Below are 17,730 nucleotides of genomic sequence, written 5' to 3'. Positions count from 1 at the left end.
ATTTATTATTTAACGGACACTATTTTTGGTGTAGCTTTAATTGTGCGAATCTTTTACAAATAGTTCTAGTATATATACTATAATGTTATCTTTTAAATATAAGGGTACATTGAACAATAGTCACGTGGTCTCTGCTTGATTACAAGATAATTGTTTGACAAGCTATCGGTTGACTTATTTGATCATGTCTACTGATAGCACTGACATTTATTTTTAGGTGAGTTCGGTCATTGACTATAGCAAAACTTGCTTTTATTTTTCATTAAATGTTGTCGTGTTGTCCATTTATGATGAGGCCGTGTCATCTCCTGGCTTTTTACTCTTACTAACTTTGCGAAACATCCACTTTCTACAAAAGTAAATGCGTGTACAAAGTACGGAATATGAAAAGTTGTTTTCCATTAGTTTGATGTGCTTTAGCTTTTGATTTTGCCATAAAATAATGTAATTTCTATTCAGAATTTTCCTTGAAGTTCGGTATTTTTGTATTTTAATTTTTATAGGCCCCTTAAATCGTCTTTGAAAGCGAAATGGTTTGAACCGTTTCCCTGAAATTGCGATCATAACAGAACAATAACAATTTATGATGTGAATCGCACTATCCTGCTTTATACTAAATAGAATGTGACGGCGATGAACTGGTTTCCGCAATAAAACATGCTTTCCGACGCAGACGAAATATACGTTAAGAAAACAATATTGTTATAAGCCTAACGTAATGGTTACCGAATTTATGATTGCGATGGTAAATCTTATATAGGTGATCATTTATGTTGTTCTGTTTGATAATCTTGATGTAAGTTTTTGAGTTATAGTATACGTCTGTCAGTGATATCGACATCGATGAAATGACAACAAGACTTTTCAAGCCATATCACAGAGATCTGTATAATAAGAGTTATTGCAAGTGTTCAATTTTGGATGTCCTGTCAAATCATATATTCGCTATGGTATACTCGTGTAGTAAAGAGTAAATAATATAGACACTTGACGATATAAAAAAGGTATCATGAAGAGAAGACATGTGTACAAATGTTCAGTGGTTGTCAAAACAAAACACAAACATATTTCCTTCTGGACGTTGTAAATTAAAATCTACCATCTCAGAGTCTACCATGAATGTGATGTATATATGATGACAATATCAGTACTTTTTTAGCATAACAAACAACTGCCACTTGAGATTAGTCAATATTTTATTATATTTATTTAGCCACCACACAGTTTAAGTTGAATTAAACAGGTAGTTTACGGACACGATGTCGTCTCAAAACGATTGTATATCGTTAATAATGTCAGTGCGTTGAAGAATATTTAAACACTTATATGACCAATCACTTTTCTGGATTTTTACATTCATCCAAAATCCCTGTTTGAAAATCAAGGAAGTGTAAAACTTGAATACATGGTATGCCTTATGTCTATAAACGGACCTAAAATGACATCTTTTAATTTTAATTTTTTTCGACACAACTAATCCTACTCCAGTTGTTTTAAAGCGAATTTGTTTTAAATCCTATTTTTGTCTTTAAAATCTAGTTTTTAATATATATTCGACGGCAATATGATGTAAATTATTCCAAACCATTAAACGGCTTCAAAAGCCCATTATTAATAATTATCGTAAACGAGACCAAATATCGGAATAATTCCACTAAAGTATGAACAAATACACAACTTATTTCTAAGATAGCTGCCATTTCTACTAAAAACAGGAACAGACTGACAACCATATTATTATGTATTTTTATTCTTTCTAATTAATTACTAGAATACGCTTCCTCAATGCGAATTCTATTTCCATTAATTTTGCAATTTCGATTAAAACTTTTGTTCGGGTAATTTGTTGTAGAAGAATCCGTGTCTGATAAAGAACAGCCATGTTGATCATGATACTTTATTACTTAATAATCAATAATGTGCATAACTGAAACATTACATCTAAAATGCCTTACAAAGTTAAATACTGACTATAGATCCAATACTGTTAGTTGAAATATACAAATATTGAGCAGAAATTATGTAATATTACTCCTTACATAAGTATAATAGAAAGTATTAGTATAATTATAAAAATAATTCTAAAAATGCATTTCTTACATGTTTACAAAATTATTGCACATTGTATAACAATATTCACAGCAACATGTCAGACTGTTAATTAGCAATCGCATGATGTAACAGTAGAAATTTAGATTAATGCACCCTTTTCTAACGAGCCAATAAAACACCTTCGTCTGCTTACGTGTTTTTTTTCATATTTCGAAGAAAAATATTCAACGTGGTAAAACTTAAAACGATAAATCACAAACTTCAATAAAAAAAAATACAGCCACGTGACGTCTATTTTTTCAGAATTCAGACTAGTTCTTCCAAAACAGACTTGTAATACTGATATTAAATATAATTACTCTTTTAAAAGTCTCGTGAATAAAAATTAACATAAAATAATAAACAACTAGCACCGTTTATAATTAATCAATTGCCTCTGCTGGCCAGTTGAGTTGTCTAATAAGTCCACCTTTTGGTTTTGCATATTTGCCGTATTTTTCTAGCGCATGTACTTTAGATGTAGATCTCCATCCAACTGTTTGTGATGTTGTCTTGGGAAACGGATGTGGTGATGGTTCCACTTTGATGTATTCCTCTATTGGGGTAACAGGTCGGATTTGTAAAACGTCTACTGGTTCTCTTTTCTCTTTCTTTTGAATATCATCTTTAACCAGCTGTAATAGTAAAAACAAACCAGTGAAAATACATGTATGAAATAATACCTTTATTGTTAACAAACTAAAAACAACAACAATAACGAAAAAAACCATCACCGAGTAAGGCCATAGAAAAGAGACACATCAGTACGTATCGTGAATGCATTGTTAAAAAAAAAATGGGATGTATAGCGCCAAGCCGGTTATATGTTAGTCCGAGATAGCTCTGACGTCCAATGGCTGTCTTGTCAGACAAGCTTCGGTCCCAGCTTGTCTGAAAAAAAAACAACAATTGGACGTCAGCGCTATCTCGGACTAGTAAAATGTCTCCATTTAACAACAGCGGACACTGACATCATCTGCTGAAATGTTTGAGGAGCGTCTTTAAAATTATAAAAAAATCATTCAGTTCAACCTTAAAACGTTGAAAGTATTCATATCTGGAAATTCATACATATAGTTATAGTTTATGTACTGTTACGTATTGGCAAGGCAAACAAGTACATGTTATTCGAGGAGTGCATGTGTCTAAAATATGAATGAAAATAGCAATATAATACAAAGTATGAACCATTAAACTTATTGACTGACAATCGATATACTTTCGTTTATAGTTACACTCTGCCAAACTGAGTTCCGGGTCATAGATAGTACATTATGAACGGTTGGAAAAGTAAAATAGGTGCATGTGTATACTAATAAATGTCTCCAACTTGGCGCAGTATTTTGATTAACTTTAGTTTAAACATATTTATTTATAGTGGATTGGGAAACAAGTTTTGCAACTTATATTAATCCCTTTCCACTTTGTGGGTGCGAGTCCTGCCTTGTAGCGGCATTAGCCTACTCTTTTTCGAAATCTACAAGGGTGTCTTTAACGTGCAAGAGATATGGCTCTCTCTTAACACGGGCCAGCCATTTATCGTCCCCTTCCGACGGACTATCATCGTTTCCTCAAGACCATACTCGAAGATGGTGTCAAGGGAGAGCCGAAAATTGAGTTCCTGAAATTTTCATCCCAAACGGGAATCGAACCAGCAACCTTTGTGTTAGTAGTCCGATGTACTAACCACTAGACCACGGCTTTGATTAACTATCTGATTTGAATGATTAACTATCTGATTTGAATGACACTAAATTCTGAATACTATTTTCAAAAGTAAACTTTAATCTGATTAAGATAATTTGATGTCAATTGGTCCCATTACAACATACATATATAAATAAGAAGATGCGGTACGTTTACAATTTCAGTAAGGGGGTCCCTGACTCGTGACATACAAGGTAATATATTGAAATGGGGAGGAATTAGTGCTAGTTTTGTGGACACATGATCGTCACCAATTTTCCTATTCAGTGGAATAACAAATAATACAGAAATTCAAAATCCAACAATAAAAAGCTTGAACATGGTTTAATGACAACAAAAACATTGCTACACGAAAACCATCCCAGCATCATATATATAATAAGGGTTACAATTATGATAATTTATGTATAATGGTTGGATACTCCTAAATCTGACAAAACAGTAAACAGAATTTCAGTTTTTGATGAATAAGACTTAAAGTTTGCACTCATTGCAGTGAGAAAACATCCAATGCATCACGGAGTGTAAAAATAATTTTAAGAGACATTTATTGTCGAAATACACATCTGTTGAATCTGCAGTACTGTAAAACTGATACCATTCTCTGTTTACTAATAAACAATACATTGAGTATCACGATATCAAGTGTATACGTTCTTATTCCTTTTATTGTTGACAAAATAATCTTAAGTGAATATGAATGTTGCCAAAGACCGCCTGAAGTTTGCCGTCTATAGTATCATAGTGTTAAAATCGAAGACGTAACATTCTATTTTTCCAGAATGGTTTGTAACGTTTTTTAATTCGATTTCACTGGTACTTTTATTGTTTTCTTTTTATTGTGTCATGAACATGTACACCTACTCTTATTATATTTCGAAACATACCACGCCAAACCTACGAACCTTAACATCTCAGAGATCACAAAAACATACCAACTCTAAACATTTTGACCAAATATACCAACCATAGCGACCATAGCATCGTTATAGAAGTAAATACAGTGTTATTTGTTGATGACGTATTTCGGTTAAGTGAGGTTTCAGTAAAAGGTTAAATCGTAGCAGTTACTCTCTTCTCCCTCAGAAGGTTTTTGTGGACTGAATTTTCAGAGTTCTTACATTATGGTGTATAAAAAAGAAGATGTGGTATAATTGCCAATGAGACAACTCCCCGTGCACGAGAGACCAAATGACACAGAAAGAACAGCACTAGGTCACCGTATGACCTCCAAAAGATCATACCGCATAGTCAGTTATAAAAAGGCTATTATGGAGGTACATTATAGAGAAAATACAGGGTAAGAATGTATTAACAAAAATACAGGGTAAGAATGTATTAACAAAAATACACAACTCTAAGGTAAAATGGGAAGAGTCTATAGATAAAACATGAACCAAACGCTCGACTGTATCAACCAGTGAAACAGCTGACTTGGTACAGGCGTTAAACGACGTTGAGAAGGCAACATAAATGACAAGAAAACAAACAAACACATATTGTATCAATAGATATAGGAAGATGTGGTGTAAGTGCCATTGAGACAACTCTCCATCCAAATAATAATTTATTAAAGTAAACCATTATAGGTCAATGTACGGCCTTCAACACGGAGCCTTGGCTCACACTGAACAACAAGCTATAAAGGGCTTCAAAATTACTAGTGTTAACCCACTTGTATCAAAAAAGATATTGAAGTTACGAAACTCAAATTAATAAAGCAATATTTATATGCATATCCTAACCGCCCACTTTAAATTTGTTTAGTACATTTTATTGACGGTCATAAATAACATACGATCGAAATTGTAGTTTAACTTCAAAATAATTTTCAATCTTTTGTTTGAATAAAAGGTGGGAGAAGTTTTAATTTGTGTACATACATTGTTAGATTGGTACTCGAAATTTTCATATTTAAATACCCATAAAATCAACACTCGTTAACCTACATAATCATACATACATAGATTTAAATATACTAACAAAGAAAATGGCCAAAAAAACTAGCTCAATTACATATCTCAATATGAAATTTTAAATTAAATTGGATGTCATTTCTCACGTTGAGAAACCAAATTATCCCACATTTCCCCCATTTTTGTAACTATATTAAATCTGAGTTTCATAATCAATAGAAAGGAATTTTCGTTTTCACTTTCATCGTGATGCACAGTTTCATTTCGATTATCGTAATTTATATTTTAAGCCGATTACGAGAATATTCAATTTCGTACAACATTTTGATTTTAACTGTTCGGTGAATCTGGTTAAACTCTTGTCATGCTGTGTCCTAACAATGTCAAAGCGAAATTATTTTCTTTCTCACGTAAAAAATCCCTATAAGTCTTATTAATTAATATAACATAACTATATAAATGCCGTCACTATGTCTCAAACTGGTATATTCTATCAAAAATTACTGAATACCGGTTAAAATGTTCAGAACAAACTAAATAAAATCATCATATTGTCACTAAGATCCACAGTCAAAATTCACCTCTTTATGATGCATCTACCATCGTAAATTTCATTTCGTCTTTCAAAAAAAGGGGTATATCTTGCAGGGTAAGTCAGAACTACAAGAGGTCACAATGCGTGTCAGTTTGACAGTATGTAACTAATAGGTATACTTAAACGTCAATCAATGCTTAATTTAATTACGCCAATTGTTAATTTAACAACAATTAACTCTATTGTTTGCACTTACTTCTCCGTAAGGTGTTGTTAAGAAACCCCAGCTGTTTGGCCAGGTTTTAGAGGCGGTCATTTCATGGTGAACGTGGTCTTTCCTAAAATAAAATTAAAACATTATGTTAAACACAGAAATGATTTGTCATAGAGTTCTTAAATTCTGGACAACAGAACTAAAATTACAACAAAAACACATAAACAGGATTGACCCCCAAAAAATATTGGATAATACAACAGTCCAAACCAACAACCAACAACCAACTCCAACATAAAATAGAACTACAGACTAAATTCTAAAACAACCAACAATATTTGTTAAAAACAGCATTGACTCGACGCAATGCACCCTTATATATTATGTGTATAGCAATGCTTTATAGAAGCCTTTGTTTACTTTTAGATTGAAAGCAGTGTACAATCTGAAAACAAATTTAACAAAAGGATTCCGACATTTTTTCAAAATGATTTCAATATGTTCATACAATTCTATCTCGTTCATGTGTTTGTTGGGGTTCGTGTTGCTTGGTCTTTATTTTCTATGTTGTGTTTTGTGTACTTTTTTGTCTATTTGAGCCATGGTGTTGTCAGTTTATATTCGACTAATGAGTTTGAATGTCCTTCTGGTATCTTTCGCCTCTCTTTTATACAATAGAACAGAATGTTACTACAGCCTAGTTACAGAGAAAATATATCATTTATTAATTCCAATGTAACGTTGGGTAGATACCACACGGAAATTATATTGATTAGGTACAACACAATCCTTTAATGCAACAATAGAGTACAATAATCTCACTATATACAAGTTGTAAGTACTTTTTCCACAAAAGATCTTTATCAAATGATATTATAGATTGAATTGATAACCTGCATATGTTTGTTAAAAAATCAAAGAAAAAGGCATCATTAGCGTTACAGATCGCGTTTGGCAATACCCCATAGTACATGTAAATATGAATATTTAATGGTTATGTCTATATTATGATAATCAAATCATATAAGTTAATTTGTAGATAAAATTGACAATTGATTTTACATGTATACAGATCCAGATTCATCATTTGGTGAGACTTTTATAAAATATCAAATCTAAATCTTAAAGATATAGGAAAATGTGGTATGAGTGTCAATGAGACAACTCTCCATCCAAGTCACAACTTATTAAAGTAAACCATTATAGATCAACGTACGGTCTTCAACACAGAGCCTTGGCTCACACCGAACAGCAAGCTATATAAAGGGCCCCAAAAATTACTAGTGTAACATTCAAACGGGAAAACCAATGGTCTAACATATATAAAAAATAATATATGATTAAAACTTTACGTACAGCTGAAATCGTAGGATTGTCTGTCAGTTAAAAAAAAGTCAGATCGCAGTGATGCAAAAAGTTTTTTTTAACAACTCTAGTACTTCTTAAGATACGTTTAAATAACACAATTAGTTAGTTAACTGATACACGTATCTTATCAGATTGTTAAAGTTCTTAAATTCATCATTTATACAAATTATCACACGTTCTGCTTACTCAGGAAATATTATCCGTTACAAATTAAGATATTTAAAAGATACAATAACTTTATCTTAAGTCAATCAATGGAGGCAGGAAAAGACTCGTGTACGGTGTATTGCTGTAATTAAACATCAAACGTTTTAATTAAAGAAATTAATCAATTAACTAATTACTCACCAAATCTGATCCTGTGCGACAAAATTACAGTTAGCGACCGCACGTCCCGTGGGTGGCTGGTTTGTTTTGGCCGCTGCGGCCATTATTCCCTTTAACCACTACTACAATAAACCTTTAAATATTAAAATAAAATGTTATTTGACAATACGTTTTAACGGAAGTAATGTCTCATTCCGGTTGAGCGAGAAGCGCCATGACGACTTGAATGCACATTATATGGTAATTGTGTATCGCACCTTGGAGACGTGTCACTCAGGTGTGTGATAAATAAGTAAACCCGGTTGGGTATAAAAAGTCTTTATCAGTTTAAATACTCTCGCTTTTTACACCAATAATCTATAATCTACTTTACATAAAACAACAGTACTTGGGTACATTCAATAATGTTTGATTAGGACTTTGTGTCGGCTTTTCAAATTTATTGATCGACGTCAATTGTCTCTGTTAAACAAACAGTTATACAATGTCTAACAGTGTGTAATGAAGATCGGCGATTAACTATCCTAACGGATTTAATTTCGGAATATTTTACACTGTGAAAAAAAAAAACACCAGAACAATCATAATTAATTGGCGTAAAATTGATTTTTAAGAACTTGAATATGAAATAAAAATAACAGATTTTTTTCCCATGTTCAAACTTGTGGTAAACATGGTAAAATAATTCAAGATATCAAAATGTCCATTCAATTCTATGTTAAACACTGTTATAAGAAGAAGAAAAAAACGCAATTAATTACTGATCTGCACCAAAATAACATTCCGCACGTAAAATACTTGACATTTTCTGCACCACATATCGTGTTTGTCTTGTTAGATATAAATAAGTCATGATTTAATTATAACTGCAGACAAACAGTTCACTTTAAATATCTAGTCGAAAATAATTTCATTTTGTGCAAATCATGTCACAAAAATATCATATCTATGCAATGCAGGTGAAGCTGTTATAATATTCACTAATTTTACAGTTAGGCCACACCAATTTGATTCCTTGTTCGACGGACCCGCCCGCACCTATTTTTTTCAAAACAGAATTTTTTTATTTTTTTTATATTCCCGCTTCCCGCATCCGGAAATGTAATCATGTCCATTTCCCGCACCGTTTTTTTTTGTAAATATTATAAAAAGATATCAACATTTGTTTTTAAAATCACAGTCTAACCTGTATATAATGATTTTAAACATAAAAGCACCCCACCACACTTTGTAAATATCTGTGAGAATATTTGTTTCAGCATGAAACCTATTTATCTAAAGCGGGTGTGCTCCGCTATAAATTTATATCAGCGGGAATACCTTAAAGAACAAAAAATTGGTTACTTTCCCCCTTACTTATATTCCCTATCAAAAAATGTTCGTTGTTAGAATAAAGTACAAAGAACTTCTGAAGGATTTGCCTTCAACTGCAATTATATTGTATGCTGGCGAAACAAAACTATCCATAGCCGCTGCATGTTTATGCACCTGTCCTGATTGATTGAGGGGCCTGTCGTTCACTTATCGTTTGTTGATGTTGTTCATTGGTATTTTCCCGTTTGGATATACATGATATATAAATTAGATCGTTGGTTTTCCTGTTCGAATTGTGTACGCTAATAATGTTGGGGTCCTTTATAGCCTGCTGTTTGGTCTGTATCAAATCCCTGTGTAAAAGGCCGTACTTTGACCTGTGTTTGTTATTATCAGGTTGAGAACAACCCTCCCTCAGACAAGGGGTCATTTTACTGATGTAGAAAAGAAAATAGAAATACCAAGGATTTGTATAGTTCTTCTATACAAAACCTTTGAAAACTTAGATTTTTGTACTCAAAAAGAGGAGAGTTACATCATATTTTAAACAACTTTTTCTAAAAGAGGGGTCCACTTATTTTGAATAATATTAAACTGTTAAAGTAAATGTGTTAACATGGTTCAAGTCCAGGAATATTACAAAATTCTTGGACATGTTTTGACCATTAATACCAGATAGATATATAGTTCTTTGAGAAAATATGAGCCCTTTTGTACAAACAAATATATTATAACTGATATTGATCCCTCATAAAACATGTAAAAGGGATATTTATAACATTAAGGGGGTTGTCCCCAAACTGATTATGACTTGGATGGAGAATTGTCTCATTGTCAGTCACACATACATAGACCAGATTTAATTATTTCTCGGTGAACAGGGAAAAAATACTTCAGAAATTAAAGAAATGTCAAAGTACAAGTGAGAAATCAAGCTTTAATATTGTCAAAACCTACTATTTTATGTTTACAAAAAAAATTATAATCGCTCGCCTTTACTTTTCAAGCTTCGCCTAAAAAATTTGCAAATTAAATATTTTTTTATTAAAATTTTCAAATCGCTCGCTCGCCCCAAATTTTGGAGTCCAAAAATCCGTAGAACAAGAAATTAAATTGGTGTGGCCTTACAAAACTTGAGTTTTAGTAACGATAAGAAAAAAGAGAAACAAATAAAGAAAAACAGAGGTTGATTTAAATGAACAAAAATATTAAAAGAAGAGAGACTATGACCGAGAATTTACATGTAGAGATAGATAAAAACGTATGAAAATAAGAATATGTGGTATACTAGCCAATGAGACAACATTCTACCGGACACGTTAACTACAATAGGCCACCTTTCAACGCCTTCAACACTGAAAAAAATCGACCCACAGAGTGAGATATTAAAGACCCAAACTTACAAATGATAAATGATTAAATCGAGAATTCTAACGGCCTGTTGTATATACAAAACAATAATAAAACTAAAAAAACAAATATGGTATACAGCGACAACCACTGAACTACAGGACAGGCGCATACCGAACATGGTGGGATTAAACATGCTTTCTTGCGCTAAACCCTTGAAGTTCTCTTAATTTGAGACAGTGTGTAACAGAAACATATAAGAACTATAAAATTCATTTGAAAAGGCTTTCTAAACAGATTGATACAAAGGTGAGAAAAAATATTGAAAACAGTCTGGACGTATCATAGAATTTATACATCCCCACAACAACTAAAACACAAAGTTCAAATCTGAGGAAGAAATCTGAGAGTACTTTCAGTTACTGACAGCTAGTTCAATGACAACTAATAAAATATAATGTATCTTTAATAGAATGAAATATCATTATAAATGTTCATTATAAATGTTCATTATAAATGTTCATAAAACATATTTTATAATGTGTTTTTCTATGTTGTGATGTTATACTATTATTTCAGAAAAGGGAGAAGGTTTGGTACCATTAAAACGTTTAATCCCGCTGCAAATGTTTGCACCTGTCCTAAGTCAGGAATCTGATGTACAGTAGTTGCTGTTTGTTTATGTAGTTCATACATGTTTCTCGTTTCTCGTTTTTATATAGATTATACCGTTGGTTTTCCCGTTTGAATGGTTTTACATTACCAATTTTTGGGGTTCTTTATAGCTTGCTGTTCGGTGTGAGTCAAGGCTCCGTGTTGAAAGCGTTACTTTGACCTATAATGGTTTACTTTTATAAATTGTTTTTTGGAGGGAGAGTTGTCTCATTGGCACTCATACCACATCTTTCTATATCTATTTAAATTGATTCCATTGATAAGTCGCTTCCGGGACTCGTTTGGTAAGACGGTTTATATATATAAACCACGGCTTCTTATTTATCACATGATGTTTACCGCCATCCATGACAAACAAGGGTGTTACCAGTGAAGCAAGAGCTGCACACCTTTTCTCACCTGCGATCAGCTCCAGGTCTCAATGTTTGTTCATGTTACTCAAATTTTAGTTTCTGCCAAGTGTTATTTGGAAAGTTGTTCGTCTGTCCGTTTCTTTTATGTTTTTTTGTTCATGTCATATTAAAACTCTCAATTTAAGTATAGTCCCAAAATTTCAAGTTGTACTTATCTGTATATACCTGTCTCGTAGCCTTTCGTCATGTTAGTTCTATATGTTGTCCTTTGAATTAACATACCGTTAAAGAATTATTAATTGCATTACGAACGGGTCCCAAGGGAGCGGATCTTTTTGCAACCCATTCTTTAGCCAACGATTTTTTTTCTTGCAATTTTCTTATTTTTAATTGGTGGCTCTCATTTATTTTCGGGTGGACCACTTCACCTGTTTTTCTAAAAGTCCTGGATTCATGAACCAATGGACACAGTTTTATTCTGTCATCTTCCATATTTACGTTTCAGTTATAGCGTATAATATACGAATTTATTTTGCTATTGTAATCATGACGTTATTTAATTTATAAACAGAGGTAATCTTTTCAACCCAAGTTTTTTTTCAAAATACTGCAAAAGAATGTAAAAATCTATATATTGTTCTGTATTTGCTGATTTATGGATATTGAACTTTTGTTCTATGAAGTACATATTTACAAATTACACCCAAAATTCTTAAATTAGCATTCAGTACTGGCAAAATGAGTTTGAAGTGATATTTTAAGCTACAAAATGTTCTAACTATTTACGCTTAATTAAAAAACATCTTACGAAAGAGTAAAATTAAGATTCCATAGTTTACCCACAATATAAATAACGTACTTGGTTAGATGTAAACTGTCTTCGTTTGAATTGTGAGTGCTGTAATTAACCAAGCATTCTTTAATTGTCTGTTCATTCACAATGGTTAAACAATAATTGGGAAACTACCTCAGCACTCATAACCAGTGTCATTTAATGTAGGATTCAAGGCTATGTGTTTGCAATTTATTGTGTAGCTGCTGAATTATACAAAGGTTTAAAAATGTTCTGCTTTTACCTTTCACAATTGTCAAAAGCTAGGTTTTGACTTTAAGCGGTAAAAGTTAAATCGATTCACTCTTTTTAGCTGCCACTTAACCAATTTAGGGATCCTGAATCAGTCCTTAAAAGTTCATTGGAGAATGTTTATGCCTGCTAATTATCCAGATGAGATAAACTCTAAGTTGAACATTCAATTCGATACCTACCTAGTAATAAAGAAATTTTTCAGCTGTAGTTATCGCTCGTTGTATATCTGTAATCCAATTATTCTTCTTTTTGTGGAGAGGGGACATGCAGACATATTATCAAACTTAATCAACAACAAAAATACATCCATTAAATAGAGGTACTAATTATTTTAGAACTCCCCAAGTTTATTTTTTTCCCGAATTTGTGATGAAAACAATTTTCGAACTATTTTTGTGATTTCCCTGTCTAAAATTAATTTTCTGGTTTTAAGAAATTGTAAAATCGAAGAATAAATACTAACAACCATGGCTACAGGTGTCACACCACCAATTACTCCCTCCAAAGTAGCCCTACTCTGACACAAAATAGTGCTTTTGATGTCCTTGTTTACTTAAACTAACCAACAAATTTGCAGAAATGAAACTTTTGGTGAAATAGAAATATATCTAGACCATTTTGAGCCAAGATTTACTTGTCTATGAGTTTGCATTAAAAATTGAGGATTAATGCGCTCCATAGTATACTAATTTAAGATTTCCAGAAAACCAGGAGTTATTTTTGGAGTACCTCTGTTCGGAGGTCAGTTTTTTTTGTTAGAAGGCTTTAAAGGTATAGTGAAAATTGACATGTAGAAAGCTGATACATGTACAATTCAGGATATACCTAGTTTGAACTTTCTATGAAGTTAAACTCAAGGTAAGATATTTAGAAAGCTGTGAAAATTGCAAAATTTGGTTGAACAGATAGGGACTTTTAATTGGTGGTATGACACCTACATTTTTAACACCAATGAATAGCCAATGCTAATCCAGATATAATTACAACGACGGAACCTATGTTAGTATTACATAACACACAACACACTGTCTTACTATTAACACAAACTCTAAAGAGTACATTCCCAAAAAACATTCACTCTTTACTGATAACTAGCTGGCCAACCTTACGAAGAATATGTAAAAGCGTAACGTAAACAGTTAACAAACGCCAACCGCGTGGAAGATGTCCAAACCGCAATGAGAACAGTTGACGAACACCAACCGCGTGGAAAATATCCAATGCGGAAGTTAATTACAATCCAGATCCGGCAATTCAAACTCAAATGTTGGACGGGATCAATTTTCAGAGAGCACGAAATCTTCCGACGGAATGACGGTACATTTTTAATCCCGATTGATACTTACAAGTTATCCATAATGAGGCTTGACTATGTATGTCTGTACAACGAAACGAACATACTGAAAGTCAATCTTCACCTAGAGTGCACGACATACTTTAACGTATACTTTATTGCTACTAACCAATCAGATATTGCGACGCATTTATATATACGTCTAAATACGACAAAAGCCTCCACTTTAAGAACAACTACAAGGGAAAAATAATCATACGATGCTGGAATAGGTGAAATGGAGTGTGCAATACATGTTAACATTTCTGTACTCAAAAGTCGATAGATTTCTAATCTTTTGTTACTTTGTTTGATGCGGAATCTGATCTCAATTAAATTTCTCTGTTAAAAAAATAGTAAATTAGTAGGTTTTAAACTAACTTAAAGGTTCTACTTCCCTAATAAAACTCGACCTTCTCGGGCTTTGACTTTTCTTTTAATGTCAATTTACAGCAATATCGCATCTATTATTCATATATCCCTCGCTTGCGAATGCATAAATTTAAAGCGTACTAAATGATGGTTAATCAATAAAGTGAGTAGAATGCAGCCACATTTTTATTAACGACTATTTTCTCTAAAGTTTTGCGCTCAATCGAGTTGTCCATTGGTTGTCTTCAACTTTCTGGAGCAATACAATGGTATAGGATGTTGTCTCATATATATAAATTTGAACCCTGTTTTTATCCTTTTCTAGAAGCCATAAGATGGCATGTAAATGTACTGAAATTGGCCGTCTTGTGACCGACCGACCGACCAGACCAGACAGACAGACAGACAGTAAATTAGTGTACTTTTAAAAGAAGCAATATTGAATATTTAATTCTATTTCTACATCCAATATTTATGATTAGACATACAGTTATTCCGATTAAGTGCACGAGTTACACATATTTAACATTGATGATACCACTTTTCTTTTATCTTTGGCATTTTTTCATATAATATCTTTCAACATGTAAAAGACATTGTGATTAAGATATGCACTTTATGTAATTATAATGGTGTATGTAAATAAATTTAGATCTTAATTGAATGCATTAGTATAAATAAACGTTGACTTCAATCGTCTTACTCTGAAAGAACGGACATGTTAAACCGATTTAGATTTGCTATGTATCAAAGATATTTTTATAACCCAAAGATAAGTATGAACAAAAGGAGATTTGGGGTATACGCCAATGAGAAGCCAATCCATAATCAAAGTACTGAAGTACTGAACATCGGATGACCGCAAGTTCTTGTAAATGGTCCGAAAAGCACTGTCTCAGAAAAAAATCGCATCTCTTTACATGAAAGTGAGGTTAATGTTCAGATATATTTGTTTTCTGTGACAAGTTCATGCGTGTAGGACAAATTAATGACAGGGAATTCATCCTCACCATAATGACTATTATATTGTAGTGATACAAATCAATATACTCTGGTTTATTGTTATATATTATATTAATACTTGTATATTACAGTTCCGTGTATCTATAATTTTCATGCATTTGTAAATCATTCTATTCTAGTATATTAATAATAGTGCAGTGCAGTGCATGGTGGACACGTCACTCTTTTGTAATAATACGATTTTTGTCATCGGATAGAATGCATTAGTATTTTCCCGAAAAATAGGTTTAATTATCCATGAAGATTTATCGTTCCTTTAGATTGCAAACGTTCTTGAGATATTCTTCCGCATGCGTGTGCATAGATATTAATGAGTTTTCACTTATAGGTATTTACATATAACAAAACATTTTAATATTATTAATTTATTTTCTTTAAAAAGTATTTGATGAGTATTCATTGAAGAAATAAATTTATAACAAGCGAGAAGGAATGTTAGTTTGCACTTTATGATGTCTACGTATTCATTATGTTTAGAGATCGGTTAAAAACCCAAAACGAATATTACGTCATGTAAATCTAGGCGATAGCAATACACCGGGATGCCATCACGGTCATCCGCTGTAAAAATACAATTTAAAATAAAATTGAAAATGGAAATGGGGATTGTGTCAAAGACACAACAACGTGATCATAGAGCAAATAACAGTCCACCAATGGGTCAATTTAAAAGACTTTTAGTGGTTAAACATACTGTTTAAAAAATAATCCTTGAAAATATTAAGCAGAAATAGGATCTACATGATGGAATCAGAGTAAATCTTTAAATATTATCTATATAATACATGGCACTAAGCTACATAATACGGACGAAGACTACTCTGGAGACAAAAGTATTGAAAGTGAGACTGATAACCTAAACAAAATTTAAAATGCATTTCTTGAGAGTAATTTAAGTATTGTTGTAATCTCTGCTCTCGAAACCACTTATCAGGGAATTTGAAAGCACTTTTAGAAGTAGAAGCGTTTATGAACTCTCAGATTGTTAATTATTGTTGCAAGCATTGTCAATATAGATACGACTTGCACAATATTCTATTGCATTTAAATTAAAGGGGTTAGTTAATTGTGCAAAAAAACGACAATTGTTTTGGAAAATCAATTTATCGACGAAATCATAGTGTTACTGAACGTAACAACACCAAACACAGACAATTACCACTTACAAGCGGACTCAATAAACTAGAAATATGGGGAAAAATGCTTTATGACTTTTCCTCCGATAAATGCAATGTACTAACAATACAGGAGATTGTAAAAAAAGTACAGACTACATGACCATATCCTTCAGTCTGTAAAGTCTTCACAGATAGGTTGTACCATAAGTTCAGTTCAGATCATGACCAAAACAGATACAACAAGGCTTACAACGATATCAGATTTCTGAAACTGAACCTCAATAAAACAACACCACCATAAAGGAAACGTTCTTACGTTAGACCAACCTTTGAGTATAAATAAATAGTCAAGCAGAACAATACAAACACCGTTCTATCACATGCCGCCATGAGTGTAGGTACAAACACCGTTCTATCACATGCCGCCATGAGTGCAGGTACAAACACCGTTCTATCACATTCCGCCATGAGTGCAGGTACAAACACCGTTCTATCACATGCCGCCATGAGTTCGGGTACAAACACCGTTCTATCACATGCCGCCATGAGTGCAGGTACAAACACCGTTCTATCACATGCCGCCACGAGTGTAGGTACAAACACCGTTCTATCACATGCCGCCATGAGTGCAGGTACAAACACCGTTCTATCACATGCCGCCATGAGTGCAGGTACAAACACCGTTCTATCACATGCCGCCATGAGTGCAGGTACAAACACCGTTCTATCACATGCCGCCACGAGTGCAGGTAGTCTTGACTGTTACAAGGCTCACCACCACGAAACAATCTACACCACCGTCTACACCACTGTATATAGAATGTAAGATATAATGCTTTCTTTTTTTCTTAACCTGATTTTGGGGTTTATAAGACTGTAACAAAATTATTGGTGAAGAAAAAATCATATGGTGGTGCACTTCTGTTTTTGCTACGGTCCTTTGAAAA

General features: G+C 32.8%; 1 protein-coding gene across 1 annotated transcript; it reads right to left on the bottom strand.

The window, feature by feature from the left end:
* Positions 1-1,883: 1,883 nt before the first annotated feature.
* LOC143080937 (ciliary microtubule inner protein 1-like) lies at positions 1,884-8,441 on the bottom strand. The gene is made up of 3 exons (XM_076257128.1): positions 8,180-8,441; positions 6,506-6,587; positions 1,884-2,726 (listed from the first exon to the last, which is right to left on the bottom strand). Exons 1-3 carry the CDS (start codon positions 8,260-8,262, stop codon positions 2,475-2,477), a joined length of 417 nt encoding a protein of 138 aa, XP_076113243.1. The 5' UTR covers positions 8,263-8,441; the 3' UTR covers positions 1,884-2,474.
* Positions 8,442-17,730: the final 9,289 nt, after the last annotated feature.

The sequence above is a fragment of the Mytilus galloprovincialis genome, chromosome 6 (assembly GCF_965363235.1).
Source record: "Mytilus galloprovincialis chromosome 6, xbMytGall1.hap1.1, whole genome shotgun sequence".
Classification (NCBI taxonomy): Eukaryota; Metazoa; Mollusca; class Bivalvia; order Mytilida; family Mytilidae; genus Mytilus; species Mytilus galloprovincialis.
This window is presented reverse-complemented; position numbering and strand designations above follow the sequence as displayed.

What these genes read in the sequence shown, in the direction of transcription:
- LOC143080937 (XM_076257128.1), bottom strand. Translation starts at nt 8,262, where the DNA reads ATGGCCGCAGCGGCCAAAACAAACCAGCCACCCACGGGACGTGCGGTC. An exon ending in GTCGCACAGGATCAGATTTG is followed by an intron (nt 6,588 to 8,179) that starts GTGAGTAATTAG and finishes ATTTTATTTTAG; the next exon opens with GAAAGACCACGTTCACCATG. An exon ending in TAACAACACCTTACGGAGAA is followed by an intron (nt 2,727 to 6,505) that starts GTAAGTGCAAAC and finishes TTACTATTACAG; the next exon opens with CTGGTTAAAGATGATATTCA.